Raw genomic sequence first — 22,402 nt, 5'->3', positions numbered from 1 at the left:
TTTCTTTCTTTCTTTCTCCCTCTCTCTTTCTTTCTCTCTCTCCTTCCCTCTCTCTCACTCTGTCTCTCTATCTTTCTCCCTCTCTTTATTTCTTCCTCTCTCTCTTTCTCTTTCCCTCTTTGTCTCTCTCTCTCTTCCTCTCTTCCTCCCTCCCTCTCTTTCTTTCTTTCTTCCTCTCTCTCTTTCTCCCTCACTTTCTTTCTTTCTCTATCTTTCTCCCTCTCTTTATTTTTTTTCTCTCTCTATCTATACATATATTTCTCTTTCCCTCTCTCTTCCTCCCTCCTTCTTTCTTTCTTTCTTTCTTTCTTTCTTTCTTTCTTTCTTTCTTTCTTTCTTTCTTTCTTTCTCTATCTTTCTCCCTCTCTTTATTTTTTTTCTCTATCTATACATATATTTCTCTTTCCCTCTCTCTTCCTCCCTCTTTCTTTCTTTCTTTCTTTCTTTCTTTCTTTCTTTCTTTCTTTCTTTCTTTCTTTCTTTCTTTCTTTCTTTCTTTCTTTCTTTCTTTCTTTCCTTCCTTCCTTCCTTCCTTCCTTCCTGCCTTCCTTTTCCCCTCTCTCTTTTTTCCCCCTCTCTCTCTTTTTCCCCCCTCTCTTTCTCTCTCTCATTTGGGGGGGGGGGGGGGCACCCGATTTTTGTGTTGTCTAGGGCAGCACAAAACAAAAATACACCACTGACCACATGTGGGGTGACCCTAAGATAATGTGTGTGCAGTAAAAGACTTGGTGTGATGCAAAAGTCAGTGTAACCTGAAAGCAGTGGCCACATAGTAATTCTACCACATAATAGAGATAGTACAGGCTTGCAGCTTCTTTATCTATTTATGTATTTTATTGTAACATGTATTGGCAGTATGGACATGTCTGCGATGAGCAGAGCTCCCCTTATCCCTGGAATGTGTTGCTGCAGAAACAGATCGCTGCCTGCAGCAGAAGACGCGCAGAGTACAGAAGGGCTGTGTGCCCCCATTGGAGGGATGGGATGTACCGCACATCTGACAACCAATCGCACTTTTCCTGGGTTCCCAGAACCTCTTTGAGCTCACAGAGCGGGAGGGGCCCTAGGAGTTTAAAAGCAACTTGTCCGCCGGGGCCCCCAGAGTTATCAGCGGAGAAGAGCAGCGAGCGGAGCGAAGAGGAGACGCCGCTGATCGTGCGCCCGGGCCATCCACTTTCAGCACCATGGACAGCTCCCCGCTCCTCGTCAGATTCCTGTGTGCCAGCCTGCTCCTCTTCTGTCTGTGCCGGGGCCAGTCCTCCCGGGAGCTCTCCTCCGAAGACTTTGAGGTCAAGAAGATGCCTACATCGTCCGAAAAAGAGCTGGTCAGTCTCCCCTCCATTCCTCACATATTGCAGGCACTGAGTGCTCACCCTCTGACTTCTCCATGTAGAATAGGGAGGATCGCTCCCCATTGATCTGCAGAGGCAGTGAGTGCTCAGCTTGTCGCTGCTGTTATGCCTGCTGATTGAACTGTGTGTTCCCTTTAGGTGGAGGCAATGGAAGAGCTGCTGGGAAAATTTCAGGACAGGTACCCTATGTATCAGAAGAGAGCCCAGATCCCAATGGTGAGCTTGTTTTATCTCATTTATTACATTGAACTTATTAAGGGTGAGCCTGTTAGGTACAGGAAACAAAATCACACACAGATCCTGCTTTATAACTGCAATGTGAAATATTAATCAATTCAAATATATAATATTAACAATAATAATAAATAATAAAATAATATTTATTAACATACTCACACTTAAATACATGATTAATGAATACTTACAAAAAATGTATATATATATATATTGTTTATTTGTAATATTTATTTGCACACGCTCTCAAATGTATATTTACACTATATATGTGTGCAAACTTGTGTAAAAAAAATAAATATATATATAAATATTTAAGTGTGTGTGTGTAAATGAATACGTAATTTTGTTATATGTTGTTATATTATATTTGCACATTATTGGCAGGATTTTATATATATATATATTTTTTTTTTACACAAGTTTGCACACATGTATAGTGTAAATATATTTTTGAGAGCGTGTGCAAATAAATATTACAATTTAAAAAAAAAACATTTTATATATATATAGTTCCAAAGGTAGCCACGGCACTCTATATTTGGGCTAAATGCTCAGGTGCCCAAACACAAAGAAATCCATATAAATCTAAAATTGGTTTAGAGGCACTCAGGGGTCTCTGCAAGACCCGTGAGTGCCTCTAAACCAATTTAGGATTTTATATATATATATAAATAGATTTATCTATCTATCTATATATATATATATATATATATATATATATATCACAAAGAGTTTACAGCACAGTAAGTATACAAAGTGTACATAGCTAGTATTATAGCAACTTCAGGTATCCCTGTAACTATAAGTCTCCGTTCACACCAATGCGTTTTCTTAGTGCTTTTTGCAGAAACAAGCTACAGTCTATTTTACATGATTTCCTATGGAACATGTTCACATCTATGCTTTTTTGAGTTGCTGCATTTTTGGAAAGGGTCAGGGACTTTTTTAAAAGCAAAAAGGAATGTGTTTGCTACAATAGAGTTCAAAGGATTATCTGCTGAAATGCATGGTAGTGCATTTTTGCCGTGTTTTGCGTTTTGCTTTTTTATTCTGCCGAGCAATAAAAAAATTCCACTTTAAAAAAAAATGCAGTAAAATCGTGGCAAAAACGCACATAGAGAAACACAAAATGAACTGGAAAAAGCACTGCAAAATAGACAAAAAGCAAACTGCATAGGTGTGAAGGGAGCCTAAAGGGCAGGGATGTCAGAAGTTGCTATATTACTGGCTATAAGTGTATACTTACTGTACTATAAACCCTTTGTATTACATATTGATTAGCTACATATTGATTAGTTTGTACATATTGATTTAATTGCATGGATAGCTATCTTAAACTATATATATATATATATATATATATATATATATATATATGTATACTGTATGTCTGAATCTGTCAAAGAGATGGACTGCACATTGTGTGTATTGGGTGCTGGGAACAGTCAGGCTCCAATCTGCCATTGCTAATCAATACCAGCTAGTCCCTGCATTCCCAATAGTTCCTTGCATAGTTACATAGTTAGTCTAGCTGAAAAAAGACAAAAGTCCATCCTTGTGCAATATTTACGTTCTTATCTATAGCAAACATGTTCTGTCATGTCTTTATTACTCTAAATAAAGAAAGTAAATATTGAGAAAGAAACGTTTGCCAGTGCAGTGACTTATATATAATATAATAATTATATAATATATACACAAAACAAAGAAAACAACAAAACTGGACTGCAGCACAAAAGAGAGCTGTATTTATTGCTCACACATAGAAAAAAACTATATCACAGCGGTGATGTTTCAGGCATCCCTGCCCTTTTTCAAGCTTGAGGAAGGGCAGGGATGCGTGAATGAAACATCACTGCTGTCATAAATTGAGCTCTTTTGCGCTGCAGCCCCTTTTGCTTTTTGTTTGTGGTGGTTACAGGGATGTACTAGGCTGCTGTTTGCCCTTATACTATATATATAATATATATATATATAATATTTATTTACACACTTGCACACACACAAAGTATTACACAAATGCCAAAAATCAAGTCTATCAGGAAACACTGGTATTAGTGATTAGCACTCAACCTGCAGCCCACGTTCAGGTGACAGACAGGAATATTTCCATTGGAATGTAATAAGTATAGAAAAAAAAGACCTTAGTATCATTATGCACATTGGATTCATAAAGTATTAAACTTTTAGCATCTATTATCATTCCAGGCAAATCCACTTTTCTTTTTGCAAATTTTGTGAAGGCTTAAAGCGTGTCTAAACCCAAGAACAAATAATGATAGTATTGTAGGTTACTGGTCATTATATGTGCTGGCTGCATTCGTTTTGTGTTTTCGCACTTTTTCCTTTTATTTTGCTTACACCGTTCCTGTCCTAGGGTGACTACTGTACTGAGCAGCTTTGTCACCTTAGGAAAGGGAGTGTGTTAGGACTTCGACTCCCTCTCTTCTCCATAACAGGGGAGGTGTTTTGTAGTCCACAGAGATAGCAGGGGAAAATGCTAACTGATAACAGTCAGAGGCAGAGATTATAGGAAGGTATTTGCAGTTGTTGAACAGTTATAATAAAACACTTCCATGGGGGAGAAAAAAAGAAAAATGTATTGTATGAGTTTACATACACTTAAACAAAGCAAAGTGCGGGAACCCATACCACCAATATCTGCCCGAAACACCTGGGAATACATTATAGCTGTTCCAAGATTATCCAATTTATTCTGCTATCACGGATCCAAAAATGTGGTTGATATGATAAAATAGCCTGTTCACTTAGCAAGGGAATTTTCCCTTAGCTTTGTGAATGTTGTGAAAATTCACTTTGCAGAGAATACCCAATCACAGGCAAGGAGAATAAAGTAAACAGAATTTTTGCTTGCACACAATTTTTTTTACCAAAATTTAGCAGAACTTCATCTCCTTCACCAAGCTAAATGAAAATTTCCTTGCAAAGTCAAAATTCCCTTAAAGAGCAAATAACCAATTTGCTTTTAGTAAATCAACCCCATATTCTGTTGTAGAAAATAAATGTAAGTGAAATATCACTCAATCTGTACACATAATACTAATTTACACACACATACACACACCTACCGCTTAAAGTATTCAATTCAATATTTTAGGTGGTATTATAATGCAAAATGCTTACTGCTAGCTTGTAAAGTATGATTATGCTGGTAGTTCACTAATTACATCTGCTTCTGCAGCGGTTACAGTACAAACTTTTTTACTAGAGCAAAACATAATCCTTTTTCTTTTGGAACTTTCTTTTTACTAAAGAAAGCAAAGTGCAATTTGGAAAGTGAAGGCACCCATAACCCCAATATAAGTCCAACACTCCTGGGAGAACATGATTGCTGTCCTGGGGTTATCCAATTTATTCCACTATCACAGACCTAAAATGCACAGCAAGGGTCAGAACCTGAGGAAGGGCTAACCTTGCCTGAAGCACTGTGCATCTGTGGACCTGTGATGGTAAAATAATTCTAAAAAGGCGGTGATGTGATGTGAAGGAGTTGGCACAGAATGGAACTCCAGAGCTGCCACATGACTACATTGTTTGCCTAACCCAGGGGTCTGCAAACTATGGCCCCCCAGCTGTTGAAGTACTACAAGTCCCATCTTGCCTCTGCCTCTGGGAGTCTTGCCTGTGGCTGTCAGAGTCTTGCATGGGACTTGCAGTTCCTCAACACCTGGAGGGCCATAGTTTGGAGACCCCTGGAACCCATAGAAAACAATCAATTAGCTTTCAGGGTTCTGTTCTTTCTCCTATAAACTAACTAAAACCTATAGTAACAGTGCAAGAAACATGCTAAGGGCAAACCTAAGTGAAGCAATCCACAGCAACCCATTACAACCTGTCAGTGCTCAATTTACTGAAGACAGATCAGAGTGTGATGTGTTTTCATTGGTTTCTGTGGGTACTGCACTTCGCACCTTGAACTGTTAAAATCAGCCTTTCTCAACCTTCTTACCCTTCAAGGAACCCTTGAAATAACATTAGGGTCTTGGGGAATGAATTATAGTTACAACTTATGGTATATTAGCATGATTGGTAACTTGTAGAAAGTTTTGAATAAACGAATATGGAATACCTAGATTATATACCCCATACATTGGTGCTCATTGTAGGTGGGAGGTAAATCTGTCACTGCTTCAAGAACCCTTAGCAACCTGTGGAACTGTGTTTCCAAACCTCATTCCTCAAGTACCCCAGACAGCCATGTTTTGGGAATAGCTGTAATAAATCCTAAGCCATTGACATCTATGCAAGGAGAAGGAAATCCCAAGAACATGACCTGTTGGGGGCACATGAGAACTGGAAACCACTGCTGTGGAGGAACCCTAGGGTGCTACTGAACCCTGGTTGAAAAAGCCTGGATTAAAGGAATAAGCCTTTAAATCTGATGCTAACAATGGGTTGTTATATTCTGCCCTACTCTTTGCATTACCCCATAATTATGACACCTTTTTACCAATGTATAGAATCTTAATGTATGTACTATATATATAATTTGATGGGGAACACGTAATGCATGCTATACCGAGAACATGTTAGTCATCATTATCACCAAGCTTAACAAATTTGAAATTAAATCTCATTATTCAAAGTGAAAAGAGACGTCTACAAGTTTTACGTTGTCATTTTTGTGGTCACACTTTTCCAGTTCTTAGGGTTACATCTGGGAATCCCTGTTGGCTCTTGTAATAAAATTGCTGTTATGTTGTTTGTCTGTCCCCATGCCTAGTGTGACATTGGAGAAAGGTGTGCCGTGAAACAAGGTCCCAGAATCGGAAAGCTGTGTGACTGTTCCCGCGGATCGTCCTGCAACACTTTCCTGTTGAAGTGCATATGAAGAGAATCCATGTCATTTGCAGCCCTCGTGTTTACAGACCATATATTACCAACCTTTGTAAAGAGATCAATAATGCCATTTCTTGTCTGTTTACACCGTTCCTATTTACTTTTACAGCAAGCTCATATTCTATCAGTACTAGAAAAAGAAGTCTCCTTGTTCACAGCACACTAGAGGCAAAATGATGATCGCCAACATTGAACTAGTTTCAAGACTAGCTTTGTTTTTGTTCAGTCTCATCCTCTATGTCAAATATTGTAGATTATTTCCTAGTGAATTTAATATTATTTATTGAAGACATTACACTTACCTTGTTATTTTATCTTATATATGCACTTTCATAAATCAAGAATAAACTGTACAAGGAAAACTTTATTGCTTTAGTTATTGAGCATGCAATGTACTATGTTAATGTTGAACTTGCTCATAGTTGTATCCCCAACATGTAACTGTGCTTTTGCATATTGGGCATTTCTTCAAGCTCACCTATGCACACTAAACAATGCAGGAATAGGAGTATGCTAGCCATCCACTGAGTTGTGTCTTCCACTTGTACAAACCAGTAAGAAACGTCAGCAGAAAGTTTGTTGTACCTGTTCCCAGCGTTGCCGACATGCTGGAGCAATTATGGAAAGGTTAAATTACTTATTGCTTGAATTCTATGTTATGTTACATAAGAAGGAGTGTACTATCAGGACTGAGACTACACAGAAGGAGAAGAATATTATATTTATAAAGAGAGAGAGAGGGAGGGAGAAAGAGAGAGAGAAAGAAAGAAAGAATGAGAGGGAGGGAGAAAGAGAAAAAGAAAGAGAAGGAGGGAGAAAGAAAGAAAGAAAGAAAGAAAGAAAGAAAAAGAAAGAAAGAAAGAAAGAAAGAAAGAAAAAGAAAGAAAGAAAGAAAGAAAAAGAAAGAAAAAGAAAGAAAGGGAGAAAGAGAGGGAGAGAGAAAGAGAGGGAGGGAGAAAGAGAGAAAGAAAGAAAGAGAGGGAGGGAGAAGAGAGAAAGAAAGAGAAGGAGGGAGAAAGAAAGAAAGAAAGAAAGGGAGAGAGAAAGAGAGGGAGGGAGAAAGAGAGAAAGAAATAAAGAGAGGGAGGGAGAAAGAAAGAAAGAAAGAAAGAAAGGGAGGGAGGGAGGGAGAAAAAGAGAAAGAAAGAAAGAGAGGGAGAAAGAAAGAAAGAGAGGGAGAAAGAAAAAAAGAAAGAAAGAACAAAAGAAAGGGAGGGAGAAAAAGAGAAAGAAAGAAAGAGAGGGAGAAAGAAAGAAAGAGAGGAAGGGAGAAAGAGAGAAAGAGCTGTAGAAGGAGAGTGAGAATATTATATATATATAGAGAGAGAGAGAGAATATTATATATATAGAGAGAGGGAGGGAAAATATTATATATAGAGAGAGGGAGAGGGAGAATATTATATATAGAGAGAGAGAGGGAGAGAGAGAATATTATATATATATATATAGAGAGAGAGAATAGTATATATATATATAGAGAGAGAGAGAGAGAGAGAGAGGGGGAGAGAGAGAATATTATATAGAGAGGGAGATTAAATATATATATATATATATATATATATATATATATATACAGAGAGAGAGAGAATATTATATATATATATATATATATATATACAGCTGTGTTCCAAATAATAGCAGTGTGTTGAAAAAAGTGAATAAAGCTCAAAATCCTTCTAATAGCTCTTATTTCCATACACACAAATGCATTGGGAACACTACACATTCTATTCCAAATCAAAACATGAAGAAAAATATATCAAATTTGTGTTGTTCCTCTACAAAAATGAAGAAAAGTGAATATTAGACTGTATTATTAGACTAATATTAGAATATTAGAAAATTAGAATATTCAAAAAATTAGCAGTATTTGTATTCTTCTTTACAAACTCAAACATTCACTATATAAACTGAAAAATGTTTGAAGATTTTGCTTTCCTTTGAATCACTTAATGAATATTTCGTTGTATAAGCACTGTTTCTGAGAACTGCTGTACATCTGTGTTGCATGGAGTCAACCAACTTCTGGCACCTGTGAACAGGTATTCCAGCCCAGGATGATTGGACTACATTCCACAGTTCTTCTCTATTTCTTGGTTTTGCCTCAGAAACGGCATTTTTGATGTCACCCCACAAGTTTTCTATTGGATTAAGATCCGGGGATTGGGCTGGCCACTCCATAACGTCAATCTTGTTGGTCTGGAACCAAGATGTTGCACGTTTACTGGTGTGTTTGGGGTCATTGTCTTGTTGGAACACCCATTTCAAGGGCATTTCCTCTTCAGCATAAGGCAGCATGACCTCTTCAAGTATTCTGATGTATTCAAACTGATCCATGATCCCTGGTATGCGATAAATAGGCCCAACACCGTAGTATGAGAAACATCCCCATATCATGATGCTTGCACCACCATGCTTCACTGTCTTCAGTGTACTGTGGCTTGAATTCAGTGTTTGGGGGTCGTCTGACAAGCTGTCTCCGGCCACTAGACCCAAAAACAACAATCTTACTTTCATCAGTCCACAAAATGTTGCGCCATTTCTCTTTAGGCCAGTCAATGTGCTCTTTGGCAAATTGTAACCTCTTCAGCACATGTCTTTTTTTCAACAGTGGGACTTTGTGGGGGCTTCTTGCAGATAGCTTGGCTTCACATAGGCATCTTCTAATTGTAACAGTGCTCACAGGTAACTTTACACCTTCTTTGATCTTCCTGGAGCTGATTGTTGGCTGAGTCCTTGCCATTTTGGCTATTCTTCTATCCATTCGAATGGTAGTTTTTCACTTTCTTCCACATCTTTCAGGTTTTGGTTGCCATTTTAAAGCATTTGCGATCATTTTAGCTGAGCAGCCTATCATTTTCTGCACTTCTTTATATGTTTTCCCCTCTCCAATCAACTTGTTAATCAAGGTATGCTGTTCTTCTGAACAATGTCTGGAACGACCCATTTTCCTCAGAATTTCAGAGAGAAATGCAATGTAACCAGCATGTACAACATTTGCTGCCTTCCTTCCTTAAATAAGGGCAATAATTGCCACCTGTTTTTCAAAGAATGAATAACCTCACTAATAGAACTCCACACTGCTATTATTTTGAACATGCCCCTTTCAATTAGTGATTCAATTACACAGAATCAGCAGCATGCATGTCATGACTGTTGGGTCTTCTGGATTTCTATTACTCTACTACACCTGCTAGTAAATTATTTGCCATGTAGAAATATCATTTCTACCAAAAACAGTGATTGATCAGGTTAGTGATATCTGACTCTATTATTTTGAACACAACTGTATATATATATACTGTATGTAAGAAATATATTAGGGTTTATTCATTAAAATAGCACAAAGTACAGTAACCTATACTAACCAATAACATTTCACTTTGCAGATCATAAAAGGGAATGCTAATTGGCTTTTTTTGGTTAATATACAGTTATTTCACCATATACCAATGGAAGATTCAACCCAATAGCATCTACTCAAACCTCAAACAGCAGTTTTGGGTTGAATAAACCATTTAACTTTGAATTGAATCAACTCAGTTGGCTATACTGAAGGAAATTCATATTTAGTAGCATTATTAAGGCTTCTGTAGACCAAAAAAGTCATTTACAAAAGTTTCCTCTAATAAGCATAGATTAGCTCATTTGCTCATAGTCCGCTCTAGCTCTACACATCTGTTTTCTCTTCAAACACCCAATTATGCCAAAAACAATTATATTTGTTTATTTTTCTGCTTCACTTGAATTTGACTTTGAAATATACAAAGGTATGTAGATCTAGTTTTGACTGCCTTCTTCCTAATAACATACATTATATACTTTGCAGGTTTTAGACCTTAGAGAAAATTAATTTATGATCTACCCAGAAAGATATATAAAAAGTGAAAACATAATTTGCTTTAGAGATAAATATCTAACATAGTACAATTCAGGGAACCAGGGGAATGTAAAGAATTGTGTCCTGAAACCTATTGCCAGCCACAAAATAGGACTTTTTTTTATTACAATGCCTTTTCCGGGATATATCCTGCTCTATTAAAAATTCATTTGCAGTGGATTTTAAACTATAGTTTGATAACAAGGGTCTATGTTTTAAATCCTAAAGTATAACAAGATTTTTAATGAAGGAAAATCCCAATGTAAGGGCTTGTTGGCAGGGGCGTTAAAAGCAGGTAGTTGAGCCTTGGTTTTATCGCCAGCCCCCCCTCCCCTGTCACCCATCTAAAGAAGGGCAGGCAACCATTCAGGGATGTACACAGATGAAGACACATGCTGCATTTGCTGTGCAGTACCACAACCTAATGCAACCCATTTAAACATTTAAAAATGGCCATATGATTGCAACGTGGTGGTTCAACTTTTTTAGGGTTACAACAGAAGGTAAGGAGGCAACATATCACCTCCTCAACACCTGTCAAACACCCACTGAAAAGGGATCCAGTGCAAATTGCTTTTCAGACTGGAATGAGTCCTAAAGCTTTTATTGGTTCTGCATCTAAAGGTGTGTTCATCCATTGCCACACCCTGTTATAGACATAGGCAGGGCCAGTGCTAGACTATTTTGCACCCTAGGCAGGACCAGCTACTTGCACCCCCCCCCAAAAAAAATAATAATAAAACTTCATCTGTAGTTCTACTTGACCCCTCCTTACACATGCAACCTCTTTCCCCTCAAATTTTGCAACCTAGCACAAATCCTCTCCCCTCAAATCACCCCTAGCGTCGTCCCCTAGCATAAATCCCCCCAATCCCTCCTTCTAGCACAACCCCATCCAAATAATCCTTCCCAGCACAAATCTTTCCTCCCCACCCAAATCCCCTCTCATTGCACAAGTTCCCTTGTTCACCCCCTCCTAGCACAATCCCTCCCAATCCCCCTCCCTCCTTCAGTGACTGCTCATCTCTCGGCAGAAGGGAGCCAGGGAATGAATCAAACACCGAACATGCCGATGTAAGAGTGACCCTGTGTCATCAGCTTTATGGAGGAACGCTCCACTGACAGGAAAGGAGAGCACAGCCCACACCTCCTGGCTCTCTCCTGTCATTTCTCCTTTGCAGGCTTCACTGCTCCAGGCTTCTGTCCCCTTGTCCCAGCTGTGAGTGTGGGCATGGGGAAGGCACTCAGCGGCCAGGCACAGCATTCTTGGAAAGACCAGCCTGGGGGGGGTGGCACAACTAAAATCTACCCCAGCACCCCCCTAGATCTGGCCATGGCAGAGAGTAGGGAAAACAGCGCCATGGCTGCACCCTAGTCAGTAGTGCGCCCTAGGTGGTAGCACCAACCCTAGAAGAGAACATTCCATGCCATTTCTGGGATACACAGAATTTACATGCAGATTTTCTTAACTGTTCTTGGGAGCATGACATTGTCCAAAATGTCTTGGTATGCTGATGCCTTAAGAGTTCCCTTCACTGGAACTAAGGGGCCAAGCGCAATCTCTGAAAAGCAAACCCACACCATAATCCTCCCTCCACCAAACTTTACACTTGGCACAATGCAGTCAGGCAAGTACGATTCTCCTGGCAACTGCCAAACCCAGACACATCCATCAGATTGCCAGACAGAGAAGCGTGATTTGTCATTCCAGAGAACACGTCTCCACTGCTCTAGAGTCCAGTGGCGGCATGCTTTACACCGCTGCATCTGACACTGTGATGTAAGACTTGGATGCAGCTGCTCGGCCATGGAAACCCATTCCATGAAGCTCTCTACGCACTGTTGTGCTAATCTGAGGGCCAAACAAAGTCTGGAGGTTTTTAGCTATTGACTCTGCAGATAGTTGGTGACTTCTGCGCACTGTGCGCTTCAGCATACGCTGACCCCGCTCTATCATTTTACGTGGCCTACCACTTCATGGCTGAGTTTCTGTTGTTCCCAGTTGCTTCCACTTTGTTATAATACCACTGCCAGTTGACCGTGGAATATTTAGTAGCAAGGAAATTTCGCAGATGGACTTATTGCACAGGTGGCAACCATGCTTGAATTCACTGAGTTCCTGAGAGCGATCCATTCCTTCACAAATGTCTGTAGAAGCAGTCTGCATGCCTAGGTGCTTGATTTTATATACCTATGACCATGGAGGTGATTGGGACACCTGAGTCCAATGATTTGGAGGGGTGTCCCAATACTTTCGACAATATGGTGTATATATACAGTGGGGAAAATAATGATTTGATTCCCTGTAGATTTTGTAAGTTTGCCCACTTCCAAAGAAATGAAGGGTCTGTATTTTAAATGATAGAGATAGAATATCAACCAAAAATTCAAAAAAAACACATGATACAAAAGTTATAAACTGAGTTGCAGTTCAGTGAGTAAAATAAGTATTTGATCCCCAAGCAAAACATGACTTAGTACTTGGTGGAGTAACCCTTGTTGGCAAGCACAGAGGTAAGACGTTTCTTATAGTTGGTTACCAGGTTTGCACTCATCTCAGGTGGAATTTTGCTCTACTCTTCTTTACAAATCTTTAAATCCTTAAGGTTTCTTGTCTGTCCCTTGGCAACTCGAAGTTTCAGCTCCCTCCATAAATTTTCAATAGGATTGTGGCTAAACCACTCCATGACCTTAATGTGCTTCTTCTTGAACCACTCCTTTGTTGCCTTGGTGGTGTGTTTTGGGTCATTGTCATGCTGGAAGACCCATCCATGATCCATCTTCAGTGTTCTGGCTGAGGGAAGAAGGTTCTCATCCAAGATTTTACAATACATGGCCCCATCCTTTGGCCCCTTAATGCGGCAAAATTGACCTGTACATATAGCAGAGAAACAGCCCCAAAGCATATTGTTTTTACACCTCCGTGCTTGACTTTAGGTTTGGTGTTCTTAGGGCCATAGTCAGTATGTTTCTACCTCCAAACACAGGGAATTGAGTTAATGCTAAAGAGCTCAATTCTGGTTTCATCTGACCACAGCACTTTCTCCCAATCCTTCTCGGAATCATTTAAATGTTTTTTGGCAAACTTCAGATGGGCCTGTACATGTGCCTTCTTGAGAAGGGGGACCTTGCAGGTGCTGCAGGATTTCAATCCATGACAGTGTTTTGTGTTACCAATGGTTTGTTTGATGACTGTGGTCCCAACTGCCTTGAGATCATTCACAAGCTCCTCCCGTGTAATTCTTGGCTGATTCCTCACTTTTCTCAGGATCATCCTTACCCCATGAGGCGAAATCCTGCATGGAGCTCCAGACCAAGGGCGATTGATGGTTATTTTGTATTTCTTCCATTTGCAAATGATCACACCAACAGTTGTCTCCTTCTCACCAAGCTTCTTGCTGATGGTCTTGTAGCCCTTTCCAGCCTTGTGCAGGTCTATAATCTTGTCCCCGATATCCTTTGCCCATGATGGTGAGGTTTGAATGGAAGAAAGAGATTCTGTGGACAAGTGTCTTTTATACATATAACGAGTACAATACTAATCTGTGTACCACATGAGCACATAACCAGTCTGTGGGAGGCATAATTATTGTTGATTGGTAGGGGATCCAATACTTATTTTACTCACTGAACTGCAACTTAATTTTGTATCGTGTGTTTCAATTTTGTGTTTTAATTTTGTATCATTTGTATCGTATGTTTTTTCTGGATTTTTGGTTGATATTCTGTCTCAATCATTTAATATACACCTATGATAAAAATTGTAGATCCTTCATTTCTTTGTAAGTGGGCAAACATACAAAATCTTCAGGGGATCAAATAATTATTTTCCCCACTGTATATACCCTACTGTGCAAACGTTTTAGGAAGGTGAGAAAAAATGCTGCAAATTAAGAATGCTTTAAGAAATAGAAGTGTTAGTTTATTTTTATCAGTTAACAAAATGAAAAGTAAATGAACAGAAGAGAACTCCAAATGAAATCAATATTTGATGTGACCACCATACGGAGTTGATTTATTAAAGGCAAATAGACTGTGCACTTTCCAAAGTGCAGTTGCTCCAGAGCTTAGTAAATGATCAGAAGCTCTGATGACTTCCATCGTCCAATCACATGCAAGCAAAAATGCTGTTTTTTTATATTCCTTGTACTTGATTGGGTATTCTTTGCAACGTGAAGCTTTACCTCATTTACTAAGCTCTGGAGCAACTACCTTTTGCAAAGTGCAAGGTCTATTTGCCTTTAGTAAATCAACCCCCATGCCTTCAAAACAGTATCAATTCTTATAGGTACATTTGCACACAGGTTTTGAAGGAGCTCAGCAGGTAGGTTGTTCCAAACTTTTTGGAAAACTAACCACAGATCCTCTGTGGATGTAGGCTACCTCAATCCTTCTGTCACTTCACGTAATCCAAGACAGACTTGATGGTGTTGAGATCAGGGCTCTGTGGTGTCCAAGCCATCACTTCCAGGACTCCTTGTCCTTCTTTACACTGAAGATAGCTCCTAATGAGTTCCATCATCCATTCAATCATCTTGCAAGCAAAAATGCTGGGTTTTTTTAATTTTCCTTGCACGCGATTGGATATTCTTTGAAAGTGAAACTTCACATTTACTGAGAACTGAGGAAAATTACCATTCACAGTGCAACTTGCCTTGCAAAGTGAAGAGCTTATTTGACTTCAGTAAATTAACTCTATTGTGTCTAATTTCTTGCAAGACCTCAAAGATAGTGACAGTAACATAAAACAATAAGCTTTCACTGTGATATATTGTCTGGTAACTCTGTTAAATAATTATAGTATATAAAGTTAAATCAGGATATTTAAAGATATCGTACTATGTTTAAGGTGATCGCAATGCAAAGTTTTGTGGAAATGGAAAATTTATACAATTGAAGTGTAGGCACCTCAAGCTGCTTGCTGGCCGGGTCTTTTTCTCTCTATAGTGCCCCAGAAGACCATATAATTATATGATTGGAAGGAACCATGTCATATGGTTGGCAGCCATGCCTGCCCCTTCCTGCCTTCTGTAGCTCACGATTGGCCCATCACTATGATGATGAGTGACCTCAATAGCCAAAGTGAGCCAAACTGAACCATAGGAGATGAGAGGGGTAAGCATAAGTGGCAGTCAGGTTCTCCTGGTCATTCTGAAAAGACTGAGAATGGCCATAATATTATGACTATAGACGAGGAAAGTGAATAACATTGATTATGACAATGGCATCTGAAAGTGGGTGGGATAAATCAGGCAGCAAGTGAACATGTTGTCCCTGAAGCTGAAGTGTTCAAAGCAGAAAATATTGTAATGGCTAGATGACTGGGTCAGAGCATCTCCAAAACTGCAGCTCTTACGTGATGTTCCTGGTCTGCTGTGGTCAGAACCTACCAAAAGTGGTCCAAGGAAGGAAAAGCAGCAAACTGGAGGTCAAGGCTCATTGATGCACATGGGAAGAGAAGGCTGGTGTTGTAGTCCGATCCAAAATAAGAGCTACTGTAGCTCAAATTGTTGGTTCTGATAGAAAGGTGTCAGAACACAAAAAGAATCACAGTTTGTTGTGTAGTGGTCTACGTTGCTGTAGAACATTCAGGGTGCCCATGATGACCCATGTTTACAGCCAAAAGCGCATATAATGGGCCTGTGAGCATCAGAACTGAACCAAGGAACAAAGGAGGAATGCGGCCTGGTCTAATAAGTTCAAGAATGATTTGAGGAACACAACAATGAGTTTGAGAAGGACTTGGCCTTCAAATTCTCCAGATCTAAATCCAATCAAGCATCTATAAGATGTGCTGGAAAAACAAATCTGATCCATGGAGGCTCTACCTCACAACTTACAGGACTTAAAGGATCTGCTACTTTTCAATGTTTCTACTGATGCCTTGGTGCCAGATACCACAGCATATCTTCAGAGGTCTGGCCTTGATGGGTTATATTGGGTAATGATCATAATGTTATGGCTGATTGGTGTGTCAGCCATATCAGGCATGTGCCACAGGGAAAAGAGAGAAGGTTTGTAGCCTTACCATGTACTGAGTCTACGTTTCACAATAAATATCAAAAATGCTATATTAAATGTGTTTTATTAATATCCAAGCCTATATTTCCCATAAGATTACAGATTTATATATATGGACAGTGACACGCCAGTTAGGAAAAGATTGCATTGAAAAAATAGGATCAGTAGGAAATATTTACCTGTCTCCTTGTTGTTCTATAAGGTTGGTATAGATAAAAGTCAACTGTATAGTTGGTTTTGTACAAATATATATATATATATATATATAGTGTTAACCTAGCAGTTAGTGACCAGAAAGTGTACCTTTTGCAAAAATATCTCATTGTTAGGAATGTTTGGAAGCCTTTGTTCATGGCTACCCTTAGGAACCCTAGAATGAAAGTGTTTGAAAAAGTATGCACCAGTTAGACAATAAAACTCAGTATAATATTTTCTGTAGATTGCTTTACAGCAATACCAACAATTATACTGTGGAGAGACAGTTTGAAAGAGCAGGTTGTTCCCTATAGAGTTTTCCTGCATCTAATTAGCACATTTTAATGAGATTTCAGACAGGTCCACAAACAATATCCAGTCAGTGTGATACAGTCTTGTCTTTCAAAACACGCATTATTACATTTAAGTCCTATATGTCTTGTATTGTCAGGATGGTGCAATGATGAAATAGATTGGTTAAAAATACATCTGTTGCTGTGCTGAGATACTAAATGAATTAGAGGAAACCTGTACTAGATAGGCTATTGAATCTGCCATTGCTGACCTCTCTTTTTGAAAACGCTAGCAGCCTGACAGTCAGGGTGATCCATTGGCCTTAAAGTGGTTGTAAAGGCTCAAGGTTTTTTTTAACTTCATGCATTCTATGTATGTGGCTACATTGCGTCCATGTGTACCTGGGTGGCTATCTTGGGCCAGCGGGGTCTGTTTAAGTCCATGCCCTGAGTTTTGGCACACTTCTGGCATGTGGCTAGTGTAGGTAGAAAGACCTTGCTTGTTAGGTAAAATAACTAACGGTAGAAAAATGTTCCTGATGAGGGAAAGATTAGGGACTGGCTATCCTGGAAAGGAAATTTCCTCTTGGGAGCGGCACATCTCCTCCTCTACATCTGACTACATTACACTGCGAGTTATTTCCCTAGCTAGCAGTGCCCTCCCACTTGGGTGTTTGTAATGTTGGCATTCTGTTTAATACAAGTTCCAAGTGTTACTGCAAGCGGACTGTGTATTTACTGCACGCATTACTCTGCGCCTCCACTACAAAGCCATGGGGGCGAATCCTGTTGTTAGGCTTGGAACGTTTGGGCCAATAGGAAAAATATCAAAAAAGAGAAATGGATAGCTGGACAATCCCATGAGGGGGATGTAACAAATAAAACAACTGTGTAAAAAAAAATACTGCTAAGGGGGGGGGGGGGAGTTTTGCGAATTTAATGCAGCCTTGAGGATGACATTGAAAAATACCAATTCTTTAAAATACGTGCTGTGGAGATCCCTTTACACTGTATGTGGTGCTACAGAATAGTACTGTTTACTCAGACAGTGTCAGCGAAACCGTATCAGCATCAAATATTTTGGGTACGTAGTTGATTTTTTTAACTTTTACATTTAGCTTGGCCTAAATATTGTAAAGTAGCTGGACAGTATGAAAGCAGCTTGGTTAGGACTCAGAATAAGAGGGACAGATAAAATAGGCTTTATCCTAAATAAACATCAGAGTGTATTATCTTAAACAGTGAGTAAGGAGCTTGATTATAATTTAAATATTTATTCATTTTTCCATTTTAAATACATTTCATCAACACAATGTAGATATATATATATATATATATATATATAAGAAATATATTCTATAATATTATAATATCCAACATTTCTACTTTATATTACTCTATACAACATTTCCCTCCCGGCACCGCCCCCCACCCCGAATCCCCTCTGCCTATCCTACCTTTTCTCTGCATCTTCTTACATCAGCAAGTGAAGTTTTTCTGTTGTTATCTTTTATTCTTTCCTATACTTCCTATATAATCTGGCTTTTTCCCAGTTCTCCCATTTCCCATAATAGGCCTCCATCCTATCTTCTTGGATATGACACAACCTTTCCATCTTTTTGATCTGCTCAACTCTTTCAATCCAGTCCTCTTCCTTCGGTATCTCTGTTTGCCGCTTGGGTATCAGAGCTTTTGCAGCATTTATATAGTACCATATCCCTGATTTTTTATATTTATTTACTGTTATATCCATGTTATGCAAAATACATACTTCTGGATCTAGCTCTATATCTATTTCTGTCAATTTTCCTATCAAGTGGATTACTGTTTTCCAGAATATCTGGATTTTAGGGCATCCCCACCATATATGGTATACAGTGCCTACCTCTCCACATCCCCTCCAACACAGTGGTGAACTCTGCCCACATATCTTATTTTCTACATTTGGTGTGATGTGCCATCTTGTCAAACACTTATAGTTCATCTCCACTTCTCTCATAGAGACGTTCTCGTGAATTAATCTATACATTCTCCTCTGCTTTTCCTCATCTATCACAACTCCCATATCCATTTCCCATTTTGTTATATATGTTGGCTTTGTGTTTGTGTCTAATTCAGTGAGTATTTTGTAAACTTTAGTAATCCCGTGCTTCCCATCACCTTGTGTTCCCAATACCTTTTCGAACAGATTCCAATTTTCTTTTGTCCTTAAAGGTTTTGGCAAACTTCCAACAAAACACCTCAATTGAAAATACCGCAATTCATCTAGTTTAGTGAAGATCTCGCCCTCTTTTTTCTTCAAATCATCAAATGATCCTATTTCATCTCCCACCAGAATATCTCTCAATTGCACCCTATCTTTTTTAAACCACCTCCCTCCTATTTCTTCTCTGCCTGGGGGGAAAAACTCCGTGTTTTTTAGTGGAATCAGTGTTGAATTAAAAGTCCATTTCATACTTTTGTGTAAATTATCCCAAACCTTTAGTACATTTAAAGTGTATGTATTTACATTATCGTTTAAACCCCTATACTGTGTTGGCACCCATATCATTCTTCCCAGGTCTATTCCACTGAGTTCATTCTCTATTCTCACCCAACTTTTTTTATGATTATATATCCAATCTATGGTTCTTGCCAATATTACCGCTTTGTAATATCTTTTAAAGTCTGGGAGCCCTAAACCCCCTCTTTCTTTCCTCCTACTCAGCAGTTCGTATGACAGTCTTGGTTTTTTATTCCTCCATATGTATTTTGTTATCAGTTTCTTAATTATTTTAAAGAAAAGCTCTGGGAGTTTAATTGGGATCATTTGATATCTATATATGATTTTTGGTACTATTATCATTTTTACCAGATTAATACGGCCCATCCATGTCGGGGTTCCTCCCTCCAATCTTTTTAACTCGTCTCTAATCTCATTTATCAATGAAATATAATTTAATTTATATAGATGTTTGTGTGAGGCTGTAAGCTTTACTCCTAGATATTTTATATCTCTGTCTTTCCATTTAAATGGGAATTCCTTTTGTATTTTTTCTTTTTCACTTTTTAAGATGTTTATATTTAGAATCTCCGTTTTTGTTGGGTTTATCTTTAAGTTTGATAGTTCTCCATATTCCTTTAATGACTTCATTAAGTTTGGAAGTGTTATCCTGGGATTTCCTACATAGAACAGCAAGTCGTCTGCAAAGGCAGCAACTTTATGTTCTGTATCTCCTATCAGGATTCCCTTTACATCTCTATTCAGCCTTATTGTTGACAACAATGGTTCTAATGATATAACATACAACAATGGGGACAATGGGCATCCCTGTCTTGTTCCATTTGACATCTCAATGGGTTCTGACCTCTCCCCATTTACCGCAATGACCACAGAAGGGTATCTGTACAACTTCCCTATCCACTCTCTCATCCTAGGCCCAATACCTAAGGCTTCCAGAGTATCTGTCATGAATCTCCAATTCACTCTGTCAAACGCTTTTTCAGCATCTATAGAGAGTAACACCACCGGTTCTTTTCCCTTTTTACTCTTTTGGATTAACATCAGTGATCTTAACCCATTGTCTTTACCCTCCCTCCCTGGGACAAAACCCACCTGATCCTCTTGTATCCATTCTGGCATTAGCTCTTTCAATCTATTTGCTAGGACCTTTGCATATAACTTAATGTCGGTGTTCAATAGTGAAATAGGTCTATAGCTCGAACACTGTGAGGGATCTTTTCCCTCTTTTTGAATGAGCACTACTTGGGCTTGTAATGATTCTCTTCTTATTTCCATCTCTCCACCTAGGGCGTTCATATAATTTCTAAGTTTTGGTATTAAAATTTCACTAAATTTTTTATAGTATCTGACTGTATATCCGTCTGGACCTGGGCTTTTCCCCGACACTGACCCCTTCAGTGCTAATTTTATTTCGTCCTGTGAGATATCTGCATCTAGGGAGTTCAGTTGGTCCTCACTTAGTTTTAGTAACCCAGCCATTTCCAGATATTTCTTTCTTTTTTGATTCTACTCACTTTGTATGTTTTCTAATCCTTCCAGGGGACTTATATTATACAGTTTCCTGTAATATTCTGTGAAGGCTTTGATGATATCTTTATTTGAATGCAACATGTTTCCTTTAGCATCTTTTATTTTTTCTATATAATTTCTATTTTTCTTTTTCCTCAGGGCTCTCATCAGATATTTTCCAGGTCTTTCTCCCCATCTATATCTCTCACTCAAAACTCTGTTATATACTTTTCTCCTCTCCTCTTCTATCACTTCTTTCAATTCTTCTTGCTTTTTTTTTAACTTCAGCTCTATTTCTTTTGTTATTCTGTTCTTATGTATTTGTTCTATTTTACTTATTTCTTCTAAGAGGTCCCTCATTTTCTCCCTTCTTTCTTTTTTCTTTCTTGCCCCAATTGCCATTAATATTCCTCTTATGTATGCTTTGTGAGATTCCCACACTGTGGCTGTTGATACCTCACCTGTCTCGTTCTCCTTAAAAAAGCGTTCGATCTCCTGCCCTATTTTCTGAGCTATTTCCTTTTCCACTAAAAGTGTCTCATTCAATTTCCATCCCAGCCCTCCGATTTTCCTCCTCCCCCATTCCATTTTCATAATAACTGGGGCATGATCTGATAAAGATATTGTCTCTATTTCTACTTGGATCAGATGGTCAATTGATTGATGTTCTATTAATATATGGTCTAGTCTTGAATATCTCTTATGCATGTTTGAAAAGAAAGTATAATCTCTATCTTGCATATGTGTAATTCTCCAGGCATCTACCAATTGACTTATGTGTAATTCTTTTTTCAATAATTTCAGGGCCCTATTTCCCTCTCTTTTTATATGGGAGGTGGCGTCCCTTTGTGGATCCATACAAAAGTTAAAGTCCCCTGCCAGGATCAAACGTCCTTTTTTAAAGTCCATCAACTTCCTCAACACTTTTTTCAGATACGCCTCCGGTTTTTTATTAGGACAGTAGATGTTGGCCAGTGTACACTCGATCTCTTGTAACTTGCCCTTTAAAAACAAGAATCTCCCATCTGGGTCTGTTTTCCTATCTTCCAACTCAAACCTAATATTCTTTGCCAAACCTATTGCTACCCCTTTTGCTCTTTTAACCGGGGAGTCTGCGTAGTACCATGTTGGGTGATTTCTAGACCTCAGCCTAACATTTGACTTTATCTCAAGATGTGTCTCCTGTAGAAATATCACTGAGGCTGCCCTATGGTGTAGTTCTTTAAATAATCTATATCTTTTCCCAGGGCAGTTCATCCCATTTACATTATATGTTATAAACTGAATCTCTTCCATCTTCCTTAAATTTCCTCTTTTCTCCTCCATCTATATTTTCCTTTTCTCTCCCCTTTTCTCATTTCCTCTTCTCCCTTCTTCTCCTCTCCTCCTTCTCCCTTCTCACTTGCTTTTGTAACTTCTTTTATCTTGCAGAAATAACATCCCCCCTCTCCCATTTCCCACCCTTCCAACCTCCCCGCTCCCCCCCTCCCCCCTCCCCTACCCCCACTTTTTAGGCCTATCATTTGCCTACTAATCATTTATGGATTATAAA

The 22,402-nt window shown here is 38.8% G+C and overlaps 1 protein-coding gene across 1 annotated transcript; it reads left to right on the top strand.

The window, feature by feature from the left end:
• The first annotated feature begins 1,154 nt into the window (after positions 1–1,154).
• On the top strand, positions 1,155–6,811 carry LOC149462776 (cocaine- and amphetamine-regulated transcript protein-like). Its single transcript, XM_089676401.1, has 3 exons — positions 1,155–1,325; positions 1,491–1,568; positions 6,334–6,811. The coding sequence occupies exons 1-3, from the start codon at positions 1,185–1,187 to the stop codon at positions 6,439–6,441; spliced, it is 327 nt and encodes a 108-aa protein (XP_089532527.1). The 5' UTR covers positions 1,155–1,184; the 3' UTR covers positions 6,442–6,811.
• The last annotated feature ends 15,591 nt before the right edge of the window (positions 6,812–22,402 follow it).

This window comes from Staurois parvus, unplaced genomic scaffold, assembly GCF_062004578.1.
Source record: "Staurois parvus isolate SC_StPar_1 unplaced genomic scaffold, SC_StPar_1.0 ptg000168l, whole genome shotgun sequence".
In the NCBI taxonomy this organism is placed as follows: Eukaryota; Metazoa; Chordata; class Amphibia; order Anura; family Ranidae; genus Staurois; species Staurois parvus.
Note: the sequence above shows the minus strand (reverse complement) of the source record. Positions and strands in the feature narration are given on the sequence as shown.